General features: G+C 37.0%; 1 protein-coding gene across 1 annotated transcript in view; it reads right to left on the reverse strand.

Moving 5' to 3' along the window:
- The window catches only part of STPG2 (sperm-tail PG-rich repeat containing 2), a 572,525-nt gene that overhangs the window by 408,737 nt on the left and 140,278 nt on the right, over positions 1–23,510 (reverse strand). Inside the window, exons 6-7 of the mRNA XM_011932948.1 lie at positions 13,708–13,867; positions 4,806–4,966 (exon numbers count right to left, since the gene is read on the reverse strand). Of these exons, the coding sequence (XP_011788338.1) occupies positions 4,806–4,966; positions 13,708–13,867 (321 nt within the window). The remainder of the gene's footprint in view (positions 1–4,805; positions 4,967–13,707; positions 13,868–23,510) is intronic.

Here is a 23,510-nt window from a genome sequence, read left to right on the forward strand (position 1 = left end):
AGGGCAGTGGTTCTCCTACACAGCATTTGAGCTCTGAGAATGGACAGACTGCCTCCACAAGTGGGACTCTGACTCCCGTGTAGCCTAACTAGGAGACACTTCCCAGTAGGGGCTGACAGACACATCAGACAGGCAGGTACCCCTGTGGGACGAAGCTTCCATAAAAAAGATCAGGCAGCAATATTTGCTGTTCTGCAATATTTGCTTTTCTGTAGCCTCTGCTGGTGATACCCAGGAAAACAGTGTCTGAAGTGGACCTCTATCAAATGCCAACAGACTTGCAGCTGAGGGACCTGACTATTAAAAGGAAAACTAACAAAAAGGAATAGCATCAACATCAACAAAAAGGGCATCCAAACCAAAACCCCAACTGTAGGTCACCATCCAAGAGCAAAGGTAGATAAAACCAAAAAGATGGGAAAAAACCAGAGCAGAAAAACTGAAAATTCTAAAAATCAGAGTGCCTCTTCTCCAAAGGATTGCAGCTCCCTGCCAGCAACAAAACAAAGCTGAGTGGAGAATGACTTTCATGAGTTAACAAAAGTAGGCTTCAGAAGCTTGGTAATAAGAAACTTCTCCGAGTTAAAGGAGCATGTTAGAACCCATCGCAAGGAAGCTAGCTAAAAACCTTGAAAAAAGGTTAGACAAATGGCTAACTAGAATAACCAGGGTAGAGAAGACCTTAAATGACCTGACAGAGCTGAAAACTATGGCACAAGAATTTCATGGTGCATGCACAAGCTTCAATAGCTGACTCAATCAAATGGAAGAAAGGGAATCAGTGACTGAAGATCAAATTAATGAAATAAAGTGAGAAGACAATTTTAGAGAAAAAAGAGTAAAAAGAAACAAACAAAACCTCTAAGAAATATGGGACTATGTGAAAAGAACAAATCTACATTTGATTGGTGTACCAGAAAGTGATGAGGAGAATGGAACCAAGTTGGAAAACACTCTGCAGGATATTATCCGGAGAACTTCCTGAACCTAGCAAGAGAAGCGAACATTCAAATTCAGGAAATTCAGAGAACACCACAAAGACACTCCTTGAGAAGAGCAACCCCAAGACACATAATTTTCAAATTCAGCAAGGTTGAAATGATGGAAAAAATGTTAAGGGCAGCCAGAGACAAATGTCAGTTTACCCACAAAGGGAAGCCCATCAGACTAACAGCAGATGTCTCCACTGGCAGAAACCCTATAGGCCAGAAGAGAGTGGGGGGTCAATATTCAACATTCTTAAAAAGAATTTTCAACCCAGAATTTCATATCCAGCCAAACTAAGCTTCATAAGTGAAGGAGAAATAAAATCCTTTACAGACAAGCAAATGCTGAGAGATTTTGTCACCACCAAGCCTGCCTTACAAGAGCTCCTAGACAAAGCACTAAATATGGAAACAAACAACTGGTACCAGCCACTGCAATAACATGCCAAATTGTAAAGACCATCAATGCTATGAAGAAACTGCATCAACTAATGGGCCAAATAACCAGCTAACATCATAATGACAGGATCAAATTCACACATAACAACATTGATCTTAAATGTAAATGGGCTAAATGCCCCAATTAAAAGACACAGACCGGCAAACTGGATAAAGAGTAAGATCTACCAGTGTGCTGTATTCAGGAGACCTGTCTCACATGCAGAGACACACATAGGCTCAAAATAAAGGGATGGAGGAAGATTTACCAAGCAAATGGAAAGCAAAAAAAAAGCAGGGGTTGTGATCCTAGTCTCTGATAAAACAGACTGTAAACCAACAAAGATCAAAAGAGACAAAGAAGGCCATTACATAATGGCAAAGGGACCAATTCAATGAGAAGAGCTAACTATCCTCCCTAACTCATTTTATGAGACCAGCATCATCCTAATATCAAAGCCTGGCAGAGACACAACAAAAAAAGAGAATTTTAGACCAATATCCCTGATGAACATTGATGCAAATATCCTCAATAAAATACTGGTAAACTGAATCCAGGAGCAAATCAAAAAGCTTATCCACCAAGATCAGGTTGACTTCATCCCTGAGATGGAAGGCTGGTTCAACATATGCAAATCAATAAACATAATCCATCATATAAACAGAACCAAAGACAAAAACCACATGATTATCTCAATAGATGCAGAAAAGGCCTTCAACAAAATTCAGCAGCCCTTCATGCTAAAAATTCTCAATAAACTAGGTATTGATGGAATGTACCTCAAAATAATAAAAGCTATTTATGACAAACCCACAGGCAGTATTACACTGAATGTGCAAAAATGGGAAGTATTCCCTTTGAAAACTGGCACAAGACAGGGATGCCCACTCTCACCACTCCTGTTCAACATAGTGTTGGAAATTCTGGCCAGGGCAATCAGGCAGGAGAAAGAAATAAAGGGTATTCAATTAGGAAAAGAGGAAGTCAAATTTTCTCTGTTTGCAGATAACATGACTGTGTATTTGGAAAACCCCATTATCTCAGCCCAAAATCTCCTTAAGCTGATAAGAAACTTCAGCAAAGTCTCAGGATACAAAACCAACATGCAAAAATCACAAGCATCTTACACACCAATAACAGACAAACAGCCAGCCAAATCATGAATGAACTCCATTCACAATTGCTACAAAGAGAATAAAATACCTAGGAATCCAACTTACAAGGGATGTCAAGGACCTCTTCAAGGAGAACTACAAACCATTGCTTAACAAAATAAAAGAGGACACAAACAAATGGAAGAACATTCCATGCTCATGGATAGGAAGGGATCGACATTGTGAAAATGGCCATACTGCCTGAAGTAATATATAGATTCAATTCCATCCCCATCAAGCTACCAATGACTTCCTTCATAGAATTGGAAAAAACTACTTTAACGTTCATATGGAACCAAAAAAGAGCCTGCATTGCCAAGACAATCCCAAGCAAAAAGAACAAAGCTGAAGACATCATACTACCTGACTTCAAACTATACTACAAGGCTACAGTAATCAAAACAGCATGGTACTAGTACCAAAACAGAGATATAGACCAATGGAATAGAACAGAGGCCTCAGAAATAACACCATACATCTACAACCATCTGCTCTTTGACAAACCTGACAAAAACAAGCAATCGGGAAAGAATTCTCTATTTAATAAATGATGCTGGTACAACTGGCTAGCCATATGTAGAATGATGAAACTTCATCCCTTCCTTACAGCTTATATGAAAATTAATTCAACATGGATTAATGACTTAAAAGTTAGAACTAAAACCATAAAATCCCTAGAAGAAAACCTATAGGCAATACCATTCAGGACACAGGCATGGGCAAGGACTTCATGACTAAAACACCAACAGCAATGGCAACAAAAGCCCAAATAGACAAATGGGATCTAATTAAACTAAAGAGCTTCTGCACAGGAAAACAAACTATCATTAGAGTGAACAGGCAATCTACAGAATGGGAGAAAATTTTTGCAATCTACCCATCTGACAAAGGGCTAATATCCAGAATCTACAAAGAACTTAAACAAATTTACAAGAAAAAAACACCACCATCAAAAAGTGGGCAAAGGATATCCTCAAAAGAAGACATTTATGCAGCCAACAGGCACAAAAAAATCGCCATCATCACTGGTCATTAGAGAAATGCAAATCACAACCACAATGAGAAACCATCTCATGCCAGTTAGAATGGTCATCATTAAAAAGTCAGAAAACAACAGATGCTGGAGAGGCTGTGGAGAAATAGGAAAGTTTTTACACTGTTGGTGGGAGTGTAAATTAGTTAATCATTATGGAAGACAGTGTGGTGATTCCTCAATGAACTAGAACTAGAAACACCCTTTGACCTAGCCATCCCATTACTGGGTACATATCCAAGGGATTATAAGTCATGGTACTATAAAGACACATGCACACATATGTTTATTGCAGCACTATTCACAATAGCAAAGACTTGGAACCAATTCAAATGTTCATCAATGATAGACTGGATTAAGAAAATGTGGCACATATACACCATGGAATACTATGCAGTCATAAAAAAAGGATGAGTTCATGTCCTTTGCAGGGACATGAAGCATCATTCTCAGCAAACTAACACAAGAACAGAAAACCAAACACCACATGTTCTCACTCATAGGTAGGAACTGAACAATGAGAACACTTGGAGACAGGATGGGGAACATCACACACTAGGGACTGTTGTGGGGTGGTGGGCTGGGGGAGTGATAGCATTAGGAGAAATACCTAATGTAAATGACGAGTTGATGGGTGCAGCAAACTAACATGGCACATGTATACCTATATAACAAACCTGCATGTTGTGCACATGTGCCCTAGAACTTAAAGTAAAATGAAAGATAAATAAAATAAAATAAAATCATAATAAAAAAAGAATTCCATGTGTCACACAGAATTTTCTCCAAATTAGAAAGCTTTCCATTTTAAAATCAATTGTCTAGTTTATTCTCCCTAAGTCTTTACTTCCCTGTATTAAGCATCTTCATTTTTTTCAAATGTTCTTTGGATTACATGGTTTAAACTTACGTGCCTTCACCATTCTGATCACCTTCCCATGAACACATCCCCAGAGCATATGTTTTCAAACACTATATTTTTCATCTCTAGAAATTCAATTTGTGTTTTTTATTTCTGCCATTTCTCTATTATTTAATACGTTCAATAATTCTCTTATGTTCCTTAACATACGGAATATGGTTATAATAACTATTTTACATCCTTTTCTATTAATTATAACATGTAATTTCAAGAGAACCCTAAGAGCTTGATAGTCAACATAAAGAATATTATTTTGGTATGAATGTGTTACCTGATAATCAGCAGGCCCAGGGGTAGCAGAAGCTTCTTTCTGAACCAAGAAGAAAGTCCGAGGAACAGAAGAACCAAATGCACTTTTCTTCTGTTTCTTTGAGCAGATATTTCTAACACTGGCAATTATAGTATTGTTGAAGATATTATAAAACCCAGGACCTAAAATTATTAAAAGTATCATATATAAGAATAAGCATGCTTTTATATGCACCTTTTGAACTGAGTAATTTTTAATTAAGGGATTTTTATCTAGAAAAAACCCTCACGTATTTCTGGCATAAATGCAAAATGGCATAGTCACATTTTAAAATTTGGTCAAATTTTTATACAGTTAACATATACTTGCAGATATGGTTTGGCTGTGTCCCCACCCAAATCCCAGCTTGAATTGTTTGTAGTTCCCACAGTTCCCATGTGTCATGGGAGGAACCTAGTGGGAGGTAATTGAATCAAGGGGGTGGATCTTTCCCATGCTGTTCTTGTGATAGTGAATAAGTATCATGAGATCTGATGGTTTTAAAAATAGGAGTTTCCCTGTACGACCTCTCTTCTCTTGTCTGCTGTCATGTGAGACATGCCTTTCACCTTCTGCCATGATTGTGAGGCCTTCCCAACCATGTGGAACCATAAGTCCATTACACCTCTTTCTTTTGTAAACTGCCCAGTTTGGGGTATGTCTTTATTAGCAGAATGAAAACAGACTAATACAATAAATTGGTACCAGTAGAGTTGGACACTGCTGTAGATACCCGAAAATGTTGAAGCAACTTTGGAACTGGGTAACAGGCAGGGGTTGGAACAGTTTAGAGGGCTCAGAAGAAGATAGAAAAATGTGGGAAAGTTTGGAACTTCTTAGAGACCTGTTGAATGGCTTTGACCAAAATGCTGATAGCGATATGCACAATAAAGTCCAGGCTGAGGTGGCCTCAGATGGAGATGAGGCACTTGTTGGGAACTGGAGCAAAGGTGACTTTTGTTATGTTTTGGCAAACAGACTGGTGGCATTTTGCCCCTGTCTTAGAGATTTGTGGAAATTTGAACTTGAGAGACATAATTTAGGCTATCCGGCAGAAGAAATTTCTAAGGAGGAAAGCATTCAAGATGTGATTTGGGTGCTGTTAAAGGCATTCAGTTTTATAAGGAAAGCAGAGCACAAAAGTTCACAAAATTTGCAGCCTGATAGAAAAATGTGATAGAAAAAGAAAAACCCATTTTCTTAGGAGAAATTCAAGTTGGCTGCAGAAATTTGCATACGTAATGAGAAGCTGAATGTTAATCCCCAAGACAATGGGGAAAATGTCTCCAGGGCATGTCAGAGGTCTTCGTGGCAGCCCCTCCCATCACAGGCCCAGAGGTCTAGGAGAAAAAAGTGATTTTGTGGACTGGGCCCAGGGTCCTGGTGCTATATGCATCCTAAGGACTTGGTGCCCTGCATCCCAGCCACTCCAGCCATTGCTAAAATAAGCCAACATAGAACTCAGGTTGTGGCTTCAGAGGGTGCAAGCCCCAAGCCTTGGCAGCTATGTATGGAAATTCCTGTATGTTCAAGCAGAAGTTTGCTGCAGGGGTGGGGGCCCTTATGGAGAACCTCTGCTAGGGCAGTGCAGAAGGAAAATGTGGGGTCAGAGTCACCACACAGAGTCCCTCTTGAGGCACCACCTAGTGGAGCTATGAGAAGAGGGCCACTGTATTCCAGACCCCAGAATTGTAGATTTACTGACAGCTTGCACCATGTGCCTGGAAAAGCTACAGAAAAAACACCAGCCCATGAAAACAGCCAGGAGGGAGGCTGTATCCTGCAAAGCCCAGGGCTGGAGATGCCCACGACTATAGGAACCTACCTCTTGCATCAGCATGACCTGGATGTGAGACATGAAGTCAAAGGAGATTATTTTGGAGCTTTAGGATTTGACTGCCCCGCTGGATTTCCGACTTGCATGGGGCCTGTAGCTCCTTTGTTTCAGTCAATTTCTCCCACTTGGAATGGGTATGTTTACCCAAGGCCTGTACTCCCATTGCATCTAGGAAGTAACTAACTTGCTTTTGATTTTACTGGCTCATAGGTGGAAGGGACTTGCCTTGTCTCAGATGATACTTTGGACTGTGGACTTCTGAATTAATGCTGAATGAGTTAAGACTTTTGGGGACTGTTGGGAAGGCATGATTTGTTTAGAAATATGAGGACATGAGATTTGGGAGGGGACTACGGTGGAATGATACGGTTTGGCTCTGTCCCCAACCAAATTTCATCTTGAATTGTAGCTCCCACAATTCTTATGTGTCTTGAGAGGAACCGGGTGGGAGGTAATTGAATCATAGGGGTGGGCCTTTCCCGTGTTGTTCTCATGATAGTGAATAAGCCTCACAAGATCTGATGGTTTTAAAAACAGGAGTTTCCCTGCACAAGCTCCCTTCTCTTGTCTGCTGCCATGTGAGACATGCCTTTCACCTTCCGCCATGATTGCAAGACATCCCCAGCTACATGGAAGTGTAAGTCCATTAAAACTCTTTCTTTTGTAAATTGCCCAGTCTTGGGTATGTCTTTATCAGCAGCATGACCACGGGCTAATATACTTGCCATATGACCAGAAATTCTATTTCTAGATATTTTCCCAAAAGAAATGAAAGGAACCCAAGTGTCCATCAGCTGATGAATAAGTAAACAAAATGTGCTACACCCAAACCGTGGAATACTACTCAGCGATAAAAAAGAAAGATAAACACAACAATATAAACGAATCTCTAAAATATCATAAGTAAAAAAAGGCAGACTCAAAAGCTTGAATAATATATAATTCCATTTTTATGTAAATTTAGAAAAGATAAAATCATAGCGGTAGAAACAGTTCCTAGGGCCAGAGTGGTAATAGAGATTAACTGCAAAGGAACATGAAGAAACTTTTTAGGAATGATTAAAGTGCTCCAAAACATTACTGTAATTGTGATTGCCTGACTACATACATCTACCAAAACTCATCAAATTGTACATTTAAATGAATAATTTTTATTATGTATTTGGTATACCTCAATAGAGCAGAAATAAATAAATAAATTTTCAACACTAAGTTTTCAAAGAATAATACAGCAACATTAAAATAAATTTGACAAAAATTTAATATATCCTATCACTTGACCTCCCTGTCACAAAAGTTATTTTAATTTTTGCCTTTTATTTTTCTGTGCATATTCATAACCTGGAATATTTTCCACAGTGGTAGTCTGAGTGAATTTAGGTTCACATATTTTTCATTCAAAATAATACAACTTTCTATGCTGTTGAAAAGTTTTTATCAAGACAATCAAATACTTAAAACAAATATTTGAGTATGTTGTTTAAAAAATCAATTCTAGTGAGCAGCAATATCTATCAGATGCAATATGATATGCTTAAAGAACACTTAATTTGGTTGTACTCATGTTATCTGCATTCTACCAAATTAGTCCTGCCACTAAACAGATATGAAACTTCACTTAAATCTCATTTGTTTTTCTGGGCTTCAAGTTCCTCATCTAAAAATACTAGGAATTGATTAGATCAGTATCTGTCCAAGAACAATCTACAAGATAAGGAGTTTACAACTAAATGTAAATTGACTATTTCACTAAGCATTTTGTAACTACTCCTTCCGAATGAAGAGAGTGCTGTGTTGATTTATGTTCTGGTAGGACCTCTTCTCATCATAGGCAGGAAACAGTTGACAAAAGAGTGTCATTGGTTTGTACTGGGTTAGATGTCACTTTGGTTCATTCCAGATCTAAAAGTGATTAAATCTTTCTGCATAGAAATATCTTTCATACTTCTGACACATATAAGATTTCTAACTGTAAACAAACTCTTTCCAATATTTCAAATATTCCAGTTCTATTCTATTCCCTAAAAATATCTATGAAAATTCTGTTGTGCCAACTCTCAAAAAACCTAAGCGGTAATACGTATTATTCCTGCCGCCTTTCAACATTCTTCCAGTGGTAATGTTTAGGAAAATGATAAACAGAAAGTATAATGAAAACTATTTGAGCCACCACTTAAGATATACAAATAACAAGTAACTATGTCAAATCTATCTCCCTTCTGGCTCAAGAGCATAACATAGCACTTTGCAGGAGAATTTAAGTACTTAATTTAGCATCCTCAGGGCTAGGGACCTCAGACATACACATCTCAGGTACTATCTCATTAAGCTTCTGACTTGGAAAGTCATTCTGATCATATGGTTCACTCACATTAGAACTTTCTTACATTTATCGTAGAGTCATTAAGTGTAGAAATGCCCAGGAACCCCAGATCAGATCTGCTATGGGAGAGTTAAAAGGTTTAGGGGTGCCTTATAACAGCAAACATTCTGGAGCTCCACATTAGGTGGTCAAATCTGCTCTATGACTGCTTTACAAGTCCAATTCATTACTGTACTCTAATAATTAAATGAAAAGAAATCATATTTCCATGACGACCATTCTTACTAATCCTTAAAACATGTAAGATTCTAGATTACACTTTAGAGGTCATTCTTAATTTAACTTGCCCTTTATAAATAAACTTTGAAGAATGTATAATATTTTATTTGTAATATACTAGACCATCAAACTGACAGTAAGACCCAATCTTAGAGTAACTGGGCAACGCAATAAGTTAATATTTAGAAATAATTTGGATTTCAGATTCATGATATATAAATACGTAACTCAAAATCAAAGCTGTTGGAACTTTAAACTATTTTGAGCCTTAAAGGATTGTGTTTATGCAACCTGAATCACATGACAGACAGCTGTAACTTTTGTTCCTCTGATTATAGATTCACTTTTTTTGTACCCACATTTTTTTCTAAAATACTGTAAAACACTAAAAAGTGCCAGAGAAGACCCCTTGCCTCTCCACTATTGATCTTCATTATAGCTTAACTTTCCTTTTACTTCTCTGACACAAAGATCTCATGACTATCGCATTGTCTAAGATGGAATATTAAATGCACTCTTTTAAATTGGAAAAGGAAAACAGCTATAGCTAAACTGCTATAACTAATCAAATTGCTATAACTCATAAACCAGCTTTTTAAAAAAATGTTATAATCCTATTAAATTTCTTTATTTTCTGACTATAAGAATATAAGAGCAAGACCTTTTCACCTTAGGAGCACTGACCCCATTCCTTTGGAGTCTGTGTTACTTGAATAGCTATTCTAACCTTTGCACTTGAATAAACTCTCTTAAACTGGATTCTGACCCTTTTGATTATTTCAACTTTACAATGATAAACACTACTGAGCTAACCTCAAACGGCACTCTTAAAGTAGTTGTACTTCAACATAGAGGCTCAGGGTTCCAAGACCAACTGTTTCAAGAGGCCCAGGTCAATCTGTAAAGCAAATGGTTTTATCTGAGAAGTGCTAGAATATCACTTCCACTCCATGCATTGGTCAAGAAAGCACCAGGGCTAGTCAAGACTGAAGGGGAGAAGAGAGACTCAATCTCTCCATGGAATGAGTAGCAAACAATTATACCAAGTGTATTACTATAACCAAACTCTAAAATTTGTGGCAGTGACTTTGGAATCAAGCAATCGGTCAGAAAGTAGATCAACCTGATAAGTTAGAATAAAGGCCTTGAGGAGACTGTTGGTGATGACTTGAAAGACAGTGAGGAGAATGTTATTAGAGGATGGAGAAATGATAACTGGTATTATGCAATGGCAGAAATTTTAGCAACACTAATGCTTGAGGTGATGAAGAAAATACCTAATGAACTGCTGGATTCTAACTAAGGAAATGTCCAGGCTGAATGTCAAAGTGCCAATAGTTCCTTTTACCCATGTGTGAGTAGGTATAGATAGAAGGGAAAGAGTTTACAGTGTTCAGTTTTCTAGAACTACCATTTGATCCAGCAATTCCATTACTAGGTATATACCCAAAGGAATATAAACTGTTTTGTTACAAAGACACATGCATGTGTATTTTCATTGAGACACTATTCACAACAGCAAAGACATGGAATCAACCTAAATGCATGTCAGTGATAGACTGGATAAAGAAAATGTGGTACATATACACCATGAAATACTATGCAGCAATAAAAAAGAATGAGATCATGTCCTTTGCAGAAACACGGATGGAGCTACAGGCCATTATCCTTAGCAGACTAACACACAAACATAAAACCAAATACCACATGTTTGCCCTTATAAGTGGGAGCAAAATAATGAGAACACATGGACACATAGAGAGGAACCACAGACAATGGGGCCTACCAATGGTGGAGGGTGGGAGGAGGGAGAGAATCAGGAAAAATAACTAATGGGTACCAAAATTATTATCTGGTGATGAAATAGTCTGTACAAGAAACTCCCATGACAAAAATTTACCTATATGACAATCCCACACATGTGCCCCTGAACCTAATATAAAAGTTAAAAATAAATAAATAAAAAGTAATAAAGTGTTAACTTTTCAAGGAGAATGTATAAGAAATAGAAAGGAACTAGAATTTCCTAGATTTGAAAACAAACTGTTTTTCATCCCCAGTCTCTCCAGACAACAAAAATCTCTCAAAGTAAGAAGTGGCTTAAAGGCAAAGACAAAAAGCAGGATTTGGCTGTAAGATCTTTTGTTTAATTTTTAGAAATAGTTATGGTAATCCCTCATAGAACCTCTCGAAAAGGGGCCTTAAGAATCTTAAGGTCTTGTATCCTAGATGCTTTTCACTTAGACAATGGTGCCCTAACAACCTAAGGGTGTTAAAAACATAATATTCTCAAAGGTGATAAAAAAGAGACAAAATAGACAAAGGTGATACAAAACATGTAACAGTCTCACAGGTGATTTTAAAAAGTTTTCTAAGAAAATGTAAGTGTGGCTTTTACCTAGTGGATTTGATTATAAATTAATACAATCAGAAATTCAAAGGTTTTATAAGAATAAAAGGGACAATGAGAGTAAAAATGAAAAGAAGCTGATAGAAGCAGGCTGAGAAAGCTACAGCTGCAAACACAGCCTATTTCATAGAGAAAAATGATGACTCAGAGAAGAACCAAGAGCCTAAAAGGCAGAACAAAGAACCACAGAAAATCATTCCCCCTAGAGAGCCTTACTGGATCCTCATCAAGGAAATGCTAATATGTGCCCAGCTGAATTTCAGAATTGCTATGATACTGTGACTGTTGTGGACCTCCAGTTTTCCCTTTTCCTGAATAGGAGTGTCTGATCGGATCATCCTATATCTCTCCCACCACCCTACGGTGGATGAAACAACCAACCCTCTCTTTGGTTCACAGTTCTGCTTATAGAGAAGGAGCTGTACCTTAAGAACCACACACAAGAATCCTCATCTGCACCTATACCTAACTTAGATGACAAGATCCAGGGCTGGGAGTTGTGGCTTATGCTTGTAATGTCAATAGTTTGAGAGTTGAGGTGGAAAGATCATTTGAGGTTAGGAGTTAAAGAACAGCGTGGGCAAAAAAAGGAGGCCTCATTTCCACATTTTTTTTCTTTTTTGTTTTTTGTTTGTTTGTTTGTTTGTTTTTTGAGACAGAGTCTTGCTCTGTCACCAGGCTGTAGGGCAGTAGCACGATCTCGGCTCACTGCAAGCTCCGCCTCCCAGGTTCAAGCGATTCCCCTGCCTCAGCCTCCCCAATAGCTGGGACCACAGATGTGCGCCACCACGCCCAGCTAATTTTTTGTGGCCAGAATGGTCACGATCTCCTGACTTCGTGATCCACCTGCCTAGGCCTCCCCAAATAATGGGATTAAAGGTGTGAGCCACCATGCTCGGCCAAATTTTTTTTTTAAATAGCCAAGCATTGTAGCAGGCGCCTGTAGTTCCATCTACTCAGAGGGCTAAAGCAGGAGAATCCTTTGAGCCAGGAGCTGGAGGCTGCAGTGAATTATGATCTCACCACTGCACTCCAGCCTGGATGACAGAGAGAGAGAGAGATCATGTCTCAAAACATTTTTTAAAAAATGATCCTGAACTGTGAAATTATGACATAATTATATGAAACTTTTGGGTCCTTGAGAAGGAGTAGGTGCATGTAGGAACAATGTAAATATTTTTGTGGCCAAGGAATTGATCATATAGCAGATTAAAACTGGCCATCAATTCTTTGCTACTCTTCTCACTGAAAGATAAAGTTTCATGTCCTTCCAATCAATATGTGCTACTCTGAGTGACTTAATTAACTAATAGAATGCAGAAGACATGATATCCTGGGAGCTCTGTGGCTGGGTCATAAAAAATCTCGCAGCATCTGGTCAGGTCTCATGGAACCCTAGGCCACCATGTTAAATGTCAGGCTGCCCTGAGGCAGCCATGCTGGATCTAAGTACATACTTTGAATAATAGATCCATCTGAGCCTTGCCTTCTAGCCATCCCACAAAATAATGAGATATAAGAGAAAAATCTGTTGTTTTAAGCCACTAAGATTGTTGTACAGCAGTAGATACCCAGAACTGTATGTCAGCAATTTTATAATTTATTTTGATTCTATATTGTTAGCTCTGAACACTAGAATATCCACTGAGAATACCAGAATATGTGATTGTAAACCTCTGAAATAAAAAGTTTAACAAAACTGAACATCATAAATTATATTACTACTAGTGACCACATAGTTGATATATGTTGTTCATCTGCCAAGAAAAAGTCAGAAAATTTACCAAATAAAGAAAAACAATAGAAAATTATAATTAAGATGTGCAGAATGTTAAATTGAAATCTTACTAAAACTGTGTATTATTTTGATTTATCTGTGTTTAATGTATAGTGAATGCTTTAAAAAATGTTGACTTAAAATGACACCAACCATAGGACAAAAAAGAAAACATATTCTCTGGTGTATCCATCTTGTTAAGAACAGTAAGTTACTTTATAAAGCCAAAGAGTAGACATACAGAGATAAATTGCTAACCTGGCATTTCCTCTGTCCTGATGTCCTGTGTGAATCGAACAGCACTTTGACCAAATGGAATATTTTTCAGTCCTGATGTTTTCTTCAAGGACTTGAGAGCAGTTCGAGGTTCATTATATGTGCAAGGAGCCGGCGTGATTGATTTCACAGGTAAAAATCTCTAGTGAAGAACAGGAAAATGTGCCAATAAGAAACTATAGTACATTTTGATACTTCATGAGTTAAAAGCTGCCTTTTGAGTAACATAACATCTGGACTTAATTTATTTCTTAATGGAGTGAAGAAAATGTAGATGAATTAAGATCTTGTACCCATCAAAACATAAAATATATAGCTTTTAGTAAAATCACCTATACACTAATATAGTAATACATTACGTGCCCTACTAAGGCAGACAGACTTTTAGAAGGAAATAATCTCAACATGAGATTCTAGATGATAGTGTAGGGATAATTATCATATTCAAAATATTCTGCCAGTTAATATAAATAAAAAACTATATGATCCAACACTTTATTTTATGTGATCAAATTATATTTATTGAAAAAGTTCCTCAACATGTATATTCAATTAACTCAACAATATCATTAGATATCTCAAAAAAAATCTTAGATTCAGTGGTTTATCAATTCAGTTGAACTTATAAACTTAACATATATATATAATGTTATATATATAAAACTATGAACTCACGAGATACAGCATTGTATAATCTTTTTTTTTTTTTTTTTTTTTTGAGATGGAGTCTCGTTCTGTCACTCAGTCTGGAGTGCAGTGGCGCGATCTTGGGTCACTGCAAGCTCCACCTCCCAGGTTCACGCCATTCTCCTGCCTCAGCCTCCCACGTAGCTGGGACTACAGGTGCCCGTCACCATGCCTGGCTCTTTTTTTGTGTCTTTAGTAGAGAGGGGATTTCACTGTGTTAGCCAGTCTCAATCTCCTGACCTCATGATCTGCCCATCTCAGCCTCCCAAAGTGCTGGAATTACAGGTGTAAGCTAGCATTGTATAATCTTTTTAACTTTTTATTTGAAAATAATTTCAAATTTACAGAGAAGATGAATGAATAAAAGTAATACAGAAAATATGTGATAACCTTCACCCAGATTCATCCATTATCATGTTACCTCACTTGCCTTTTTTCCTTTGCCAACTCTATCTCTGTTTTGTCTGTTTGTTCTTCTCTTCCTGTCTCTGTCTCTCTTACTCTATACACACACACACACACACACACACATATTTTGAAAGTTACATATGTCATGGTTCTTCACCCATAAATACTTCAGTATATATTTACAAAAAAAGTGGGTATTTTCTTACATATCCACAGTACAGTTATCAACTTCAGTAAATGTATCAATGATCTAATGCTTTCATGTAATCTAGGATTCATATTCCAAATTCGTCAGCTGACCTAATAAGGCCTCTATTGCATTCTTCCCCTTCAGTACATAATCTAGATTAGAGTCACATATTGCTTTAGTCATCATATCTCTTTTATCTCCTCTAATGTAGGAACATTTCTACAGCCTTCCTTTGTGTTTAGTGATTTTAACATTTTGGGAGAATCACCCTTTTGTATAACAGAACCTTACTTACTTGAGGTTTACCTGATATTGCCTCATAATTATATCCAGGTTATACATTTCTAAACAGACTACTTGGTAGGTGATGCATAGCTTTCCCAGGATATCGTATCTGGAGATATGATGTCTGCTGGCCTTCACTGGTAATTTTAATTGTGATCAAATTCAACACTGTTTCTATATTTATAGTAAGTACTTAACATTCTACTGAAAGCAAGTGCTCTCCCTTCTCCTTCAATTATTTACTTCATTATCTAGCTATCTACTTACCTATCTATAGTCGACCCTTGAACAACGTGGGTTTGAACAACGTCGTTCCACTTACATACAAATTTTCTTCAGTTTCTGCCACCCCAAGATAGCAAGACCAACTATTCCTCTTCTCCTTCCTCCTAGTCTATTGAATGTAATGACAAGAGCTTTATAGTAATTTACTTCCATTTTATAAATAGTAAATATATTTTCTCTTCCTTGTGATTTTTAATGACATTTTCTTTTTTCTAGCTTACTTTATTGTAAGTATACAGTACATAACACATATAACATACAAAATATATGTGACTTGACTATGCTATTGATAAGGCTTCTGGTCAACAATGGCCTATTTGTAGCTAAGTTTGGGAGGAGTCAAAAGTCATATGCAGATTTTCAAATGCATGGAGGGTTGGCATCCCTAATCTGTGCATTGTTCAGAGGACAACTGTACTTAGTTGTCTATTTATTATCCATATTGACTCATGAATGCCAACATTAATGATGTATAATTTATTATTGAACCAATGGGGGGCCCTTCATGTTGTTTCCTATGTCCCTGTGATATGCTCTCATCATTATTTCGTTTAGAACTTACTTTCTGACATAAAGTGTTACACTTTCCTCTTCCACCTGCCCTGGAATCAGTTATTTGTCTGAGGAATCCTTTTTCTTTCAGTAGGAACAGAATTAGAGACCAAGATCTGGGCACAAGATGTGTCCCCTGCTACTGGGGTATCTTTGCTTCTTGGTTCATTTAGCAGACAGAGCTAGAACATACACACATTCAGAGAATGAGAGAGAGAAACACACACATACATATATACACTCATATATAGACACATGAACATACATACATTTACATGTGCACATATATATGCATATATTCATACATATAAATATATATTGAAAATCATGAGTTCACATAAAAACCTTCAAATCCATCCCACAAGGTCCTCTTTCACTTCCTCCAATCCATATTTGTATGAACGTTCCTTAACAATGAAAACCATACCTCAGAATATCAACTTTTTTGCTCAAACTTGTGATATATCTAAGATAGTTTTATAATTGCTTTACCCATACCATCTCAATAAATCAACCTACTAAAGGTAATTAAGAATTTGTTTCCAATTCTTTTTTTTCTTTTTTCTGAGACAGAGTCTCATTCCTTCACACAGGTGCGATCTCTAGACTCACTGGAACCTCTGCCTCCTGGGTTCAGAAGATTATCATGCCTCATCCTCCTGAGTAACTGGAATTACAACTGCATGCCACAATGCCAGGCTATTTTTGTATTTTTAGTAGAGACTGGATTTTGCCACGTTGGCCAGGCTTGTCTCAAACTGCTGACCTCAAGTAACCCACCCGCCTCATTTGTTTCCATTTGCTTTCAGTTTTGTTATTAACTTTTCCCATTCTTACTGGTTTATTTTTATTTTTTAATATATAAAACATTGAAATCTTTCCAAAAGATAAAATATGTATTTTTTTAAGTGTAGTCAAAGAAGTGTTATGCCCCCTGTTGGGGATGCTGCGCCACTTGGGACAGAAAAGTCTCAATTTGCAACATTTGCTGATTTCCATGGTGTAAATACACCTACAGCAGTGGCTAATTTCACACTACCAATGTAATGTCAACCAGCTTGCAAAACTCCTGGAAACTTAACAGTTGGCTCTTGCAAGCCAGTACAAATAAACAGCAGCATACCAGTGCTTGCACTTTACCTCGTCACCATCCCTTGTAGATAACTAACATCATTGTTTTCTGGTTTATCTTCATCATGTTTATATAGCCAAGTAGTTATGTGTATGTTTTCCTATTTTCCTATATTTCTTAGACAAAAATACAGTACAACATATATGTTCTTTTGAGTTGTGTAAAGTAGGTAAATACTAACACTACGAAAATAATATTTTATTACTGGAAGTATAAAAAAAGACTCAAATTTATTTTCCTAAATACTATCTTATCATTTTAGATGCTAAGTGAAATTTTAAAATGATCATTTTCAACTGTGGCTGCCTATTAGAATTACTTGAGGAATGAAAACATATATATTGCTGTTTAGGCCCTATTCTGAACCAAATGAATCAGTCTCTGGAAGGAAGAACAAAGGGCATGTTGGCACTTGGATATCAGAATGTATTTAAATTCCTCAGATGTTTTTAATGTGCATCCCAGGTTAAGAGCCATTGCCATAAAGGAAATACTATGTATTTAAAATTAATAATTGAAGACATAAGGCAATTTGGTGCATTTAGATAAAATGCCTGACAACTCCTAAATCAATAACTAAAATAAGCATCTCAGAAATGTATCTGTCTTTATTCCTACAAACCAGAAAGTCGGTACTCTAAGTCTACTTGGTTAATTGTGTTATTTCTTTTTCTATCATAATCATATACATACATAGATATATATATTCACAAATAAACATTAACACTACCCCTAGCAGATTATCCTGTTTAGTTTTAATTCTTCCATATCTTTTACTGCAGAACCATTATTCTTTTCCCCATTATCCCCTTAAACCAAATTGATATAATATTCTTTTCTATTTCTAAAAATATATTTTAAAATATGATTGTGTCAAGTGATGTAAGGTTAGGGCTATATATCAGATTAACAGAAATAGTATACAACCTGAGGTTTTATTTGTAAAAATAGTATTTTTAAAAAATCAAGGGAACACATACATCCACAGGCACATGCGCAAGCACACACGAGCACACACACACAGAGAAAATATCCTGTCTTCCCCACATCCATCTCTTGTAGTACCTTAAGTATCATTAAGTTGCTTGATGTAGAAATCTAGTATTCATTCTTGATTCCTCCCAGTCCCTCATAACAACATCTAGCCCATTAAAAAGTCATGTCAATTTTATCTCCAAATATACCTGCAATCTATCTACTTGTCTCCAAGGAGGTGTCTCTTAAGTACAATAAAATCAAAGTAGTCATCTATAGTCACCTGAAGGATAATAATCTTCCCAAGTTAAATAAGATAATCACAGCTGTACATACCATAGGTGGATAAATTTCACAATTACTTTGGTCTGGAGGCTGCCACATAATAAAGGTTTGCTAGTATTATAATTGTCTTGCCTTGCAAATATGTTAGAAACTTTCAAGTCCTCTTAGTATATTCCTGGGAGTATGTGAAATGGTGACCACAAAATATATTCTATGACTGTGGTATCACTAGTAAAGGTCCCAGTGGCAGTTGTAGAAATGACCTATTGCCAGGCTCCACAGAATGCCTTCAGAACCTTTTCAGAAAGAGATGCAAGCCTGTATAGCTTACATGTTAACACTCCACACATTCATTAACAAAGCATATTTTTAAAAAGACTAAAGAAGACATTTCTTACAAACTGAATTGAACATTCATATATGCAAATTTGCTTAATAGAAAATGTTTAATAGATGGTTCTATTCAAATATTCATCTGTGTATTTCTAATTTTATTTCAATTCATTTTATCCACATGTTTTGGTAATATATTTTTCTCAGACCATGTCTATTTCCAATTTGCTTAAATATCGCTTTTCTTCTTATAACCTTTAAACATCACTGAATGTGTTGCTGGCCCCACACTATGCCTATTAGACTCAATATATGAAAATGACTGTAGACCATTACCTGGGATTGAGAAAGAAAAGCAGGGGATGCATCATTTGCATTTGGTGTCATACTTTCTGTCTTCTGAAATTGACTTTTAATGTCATATTTTCCAGGTCCTGGTACTCCCTAAATCACAAAAAGAAATACATGTTCTCATTAAGAAAGGATCTATAGCACCTAAGGGAAGAGTTGGCTAAATATCTGAACCACAGTTACAGAGTTTTTAAGTGAATTCCTATATAATATTACCAAAGCATCACATTAAAAGGCAAGCTGGAACAAACTTAAGAGCAGCAAAAAAAAAAAAAAAAATTTCCTAAGCAAAGCAGCCCTTGAACCCGAAAACACACTACCTGAAACTTTGCTGCCCTCTACTGATAAAGCTCAGAAAAAAATTATCCAGTTCTTCATTTGATTAAATACTAAAATGAAAGAAAAATTACTTCTCTAGTTCTTCCATTTAAAAATATACAGCTAGCTTGTCTCTAAAAAATTTTGTACTGTCTTTTTAAATGTATGTAAATCAATGTGTTTTTTCCAACAAATAGACTTTAGGAAATAGTTACACTACATATGGTAACTGTAAGAAATTAAGCTTTTAACTAGATACTTTATAACAGATAAGAATTAATTCAGTAAGTTCTAAGGTTTTTTATTTTCTTAGTCATATAAATAAATATTAATAAGTACTATTTATTCATCATCAAATATTTTAATTACATTGATAAAGTACCTTTTATACTAAAAAAAAAGTTAGATTCAAATCTTCTACTTCATACATACCTAAATTATTTTTCTTTGTCTGAAAGAATTATTTCTTGATTTAGTAATTGAATAATTGGCTTATAAATTAGATGTATAATGAAGTTCTATCATTATGTCCTGTCATTTCTATCTTTATAATATTTCCAAATCCAACCACTTCTCCACCTCCACAACTACCACTCTGATCAAAGCCACCACCATCTCTTACCTGAATTACGGTAAAAGCCCCTTAACTGGCCGGAGGCGGTGGCTCAAGCCTGTAATCCCAGCACTTTGGGAGGCCGAGACAGGCGGATCACGAGGTCAGGAGATAGGGGCCATCTTGGCTAACACGGTAAAACCCCGTGTCTACTAAAAAAACACAAAAAATTAGCCGGGCGAGGTGGCAGGCGCCTGGTGGTCCCAGCTACTCAGGAGGCTGAGGCGGGAGAATGGCGAGAACCCGGGAGGCGGAGGTTGCAGTGAGCTGAGATCCGGCCACTGCACTCCAGCCTGCCTGGGCGACAGAGCAAGACTCTGTCTCAAAAAAAAAAAAAAAAAAAAAAAAAAGCCCCCTAACTGTTCCCTGCTCCAATCCTTGTCCGTCTTCAATCTACTGACATAGCAGCTAGTGAAGGAGCTGTTGCACAATCCGAGTCAGATTGTATCACTCTGATTCTCAAACCCACCCAGTATTTGCCAATCTCAGAACACAAGCCAAATCCTTAATATGGTCTGAATTACACACACACACATTACCTCTCTAGCCTCATCTCCTACCTCTCTCTCCCCTCATTCACTTTGCTACATCTCTTCCTTAAACAGATCAAGCATATATCCGCTTCAGGATCTTGGCATTTGGCAGTCTGTCTGCTTCAAATGTTTTCTGCGGATTACTCGTTCATTATAATCAGGTCACTACACAATGTCACCTTCTCAATGAGTCATTTCCAGGCCACCCAATCGAAAATTTCATTACCACCTCCAAACAATTTATGTTCCCTTCTCTGCTGTTTTTAAGCGTATCATTTATTACTATCCAAAATAAGATTTTCTGCTATACTCTAAGTTCCAGAAAGGCCGGGTCATTTTCTTTTTCTGTTTTGCTCACTGCTATATCTCTAGAGTATAGAAGAGTACCTGAAACACAGTAGGGTTCAGTTAATATTTGCAAGAAGAATCGATGAGTACATGAATTGAATCCTACATTCCCACTGACTACATTATGAATTTGATGATGGGTTCCTATTGAAAATAATGTGGCTCCAAATAAGTACATTAGCCATTTCTAATTCTTATTTTTTGTTGTTTTTGTTTTTCGTTTTTTGAGATGGGGTCTCACTCTGTTACCCAGGCTGGAGTGCAGTGGCCCAGTCTCACCTCACTGCAACCTCTGCCTCCCGTGCTCAAGAAGTCCTCCTCCCCAGCCTCCTGAGTAGCTGGAACCACAGGCATGCGCCACCAGGCCCGGCTAATTTTTGTATTTTTGGTAGAGATGGCTTTTTGCCATGTTGGTCTTAGGTTCCCCAGGCTGGTCTTGAACTGAGCTCAAGCAGTCTGCCCGCCTTGGCCTCCCAAAGTTCTGGGATTACAGGCATGAGCCACTGTGCCTGGCCAGCCACTTCTAATTATGATAAAATATGTAAATCCTATGTATTTTTTTAACCTGATAATTTGAAAAAAAAAAAAAAAGGAGAAACTAAAAATTTACGAAAAACTAATACTGAAGTATCTTTTATTTTAAATAGGTTAGATTCTAAAAAGTTACCCAAAAGTTCATGACACCTTGGCTCAAATGAGCAGATTCATGCCATTATTTGCTGGCTGGTAGAAAAGATACAGCAATGATACGTAATATTTTTTTTATCTACCAACTTGTAGTAAATTAAGTTCAGAAGAAAAGAAACTTCTACAAAATTCTGTGGCTATATAAACCTGCAAAATATGCAATAAATATAGAAATATGGAGTGCATAAATTCAAATACATAGCATTAGCCTATTTTCTGAAGCTATACAGATATGCAATATCCTTCTTCTCCCTATACAGTAGTCCTTCCTTATCCAGAAGGGATAAGTTCCAAGTCTCCCAGTGAATGCCTGAAACTGAGGATTGTATGAAACCCTATACACACTAAGTTTTTTTTTCCTATACATACATATCTATGATAAAGTTTAACTTATATTTTAGGCACAGAAGGATTAATAACAATAATTAATAATAAAATAGAACAATTATAATAAATGCTGTTCACAATTTCACAGATAGAAGATTCATACTTACTGCAGATCTTAGCAACCTCAACATATAATTTGTTTCTTTTCTTATTGTCAATAACTTTCACCTTTCCAAAGAAAGCACTTTACAACTTCTCTTTGTCATATCCCACTTGATAGCATCAGTATTCTTGCACTTTGGAGCCATTATTACTTAAAATAAGAGTTCTTTCTTTTTTTTTTTTTTTTTTTTGAGACGGAGTCTTGCTCTGTCACCCAGGCTGGAGTGCAGTGGCTGGATCTCAGCTCACTGCAAGCTCCGCCTCCCAGGTTCACGCCATTCTCCTGCCTCAGCCTCCCGAGTAGCTGGGACTACAGGCGCCCGCCACCTCGCCCAGCTAGTTTTTTGTATTTTTAGTAGAGACGGGGTTTCACCGGGTTAGCCAGGATGGTCTCGATCTCCTGACCTCGTGATCCGCCCGTCTCGGCCTCCCAAAGTGCTGGGATTACAGGCTTGAGCCACCGCGCCCGGCCTAAAATAAGAGTTCTTTCAACACAAGCACTGCAATACCCCAACAGTCAATCTGATAACCAAAATAGCTACTAAGTGACTAAGGGGCTTCACCTACCAGGTGGGACAAAGCAAGAAGTTGAGATATTTTATCACACTACATAGAATGGTGTGCAATTTTAAACCAAATTTTTTACTTCTGGAATTTTCCATTTAATATTTTCAGACTATGGTTGACTACAAGTAACTAAAACCACAGGAGGTAAAGGTACAGATAAAGGGAGAGTGCTATATAGGCCAACATGATCAAAGTGATCAGCTACTAACAAACCAGAATTACTTTTCTACTATTTTCAACAGCTGTATAAGTGGTCACTACTAGGGATCATAGGGAAAAGATTACATGTGAATTATAAATGAATATACTTCAACTTAAGAAGACTTTTTTGCATAAAAGGACAAATGAAGTCTTGAATCCTTCAAGAAATACTTCCTTTTTCTTTTCTTCTGCTTTTTTGTAAAGATCCTAATGTTATGGAACTTTCCTTCACTAAAATAACATAGAACAATCAAATGAGGTCGTTGCTTCTAAAAAGCTAGGTTTTGGATTTAATAAGCCACTTAGAAATAAGCTCCAAAATAAGTCTGTGAGAACTGACCACTAAAGGGCAGGTTTCCACTTATGACATTATAAAGAAGGTTAAAACATTTTGAGGAGACCAACCCTAGGCAAAGGTTGAAAATCCTGTTTTCCAAATTGTGACCAACAGACAACCTGCATTAATATCAACCTATTAAATACATAGCCCCCCAGTTCCCATCTTAGACCCAGTAAATCAGAATCTTGTTGAGTATGGGAATCTAC

The sequence above is a fragment of the Colobus angolensis genome, unplaced genomic scaffold (assembly GCF_000951035.1).
Source record: "Colobus angolensis palliatus isolate OR3802 unplaced genomic scaffold, Cang.pa_1.0 Scaffold123, whole genome shotgun sequence".
In the NCBI taxonomy this organism is placed as follows: domain Eukaryota; kingdom Metazoa; phylum Chordata; class Mammalia; order Primates; family Cercopithecidae; genus Colobus; species Colobus angolensis.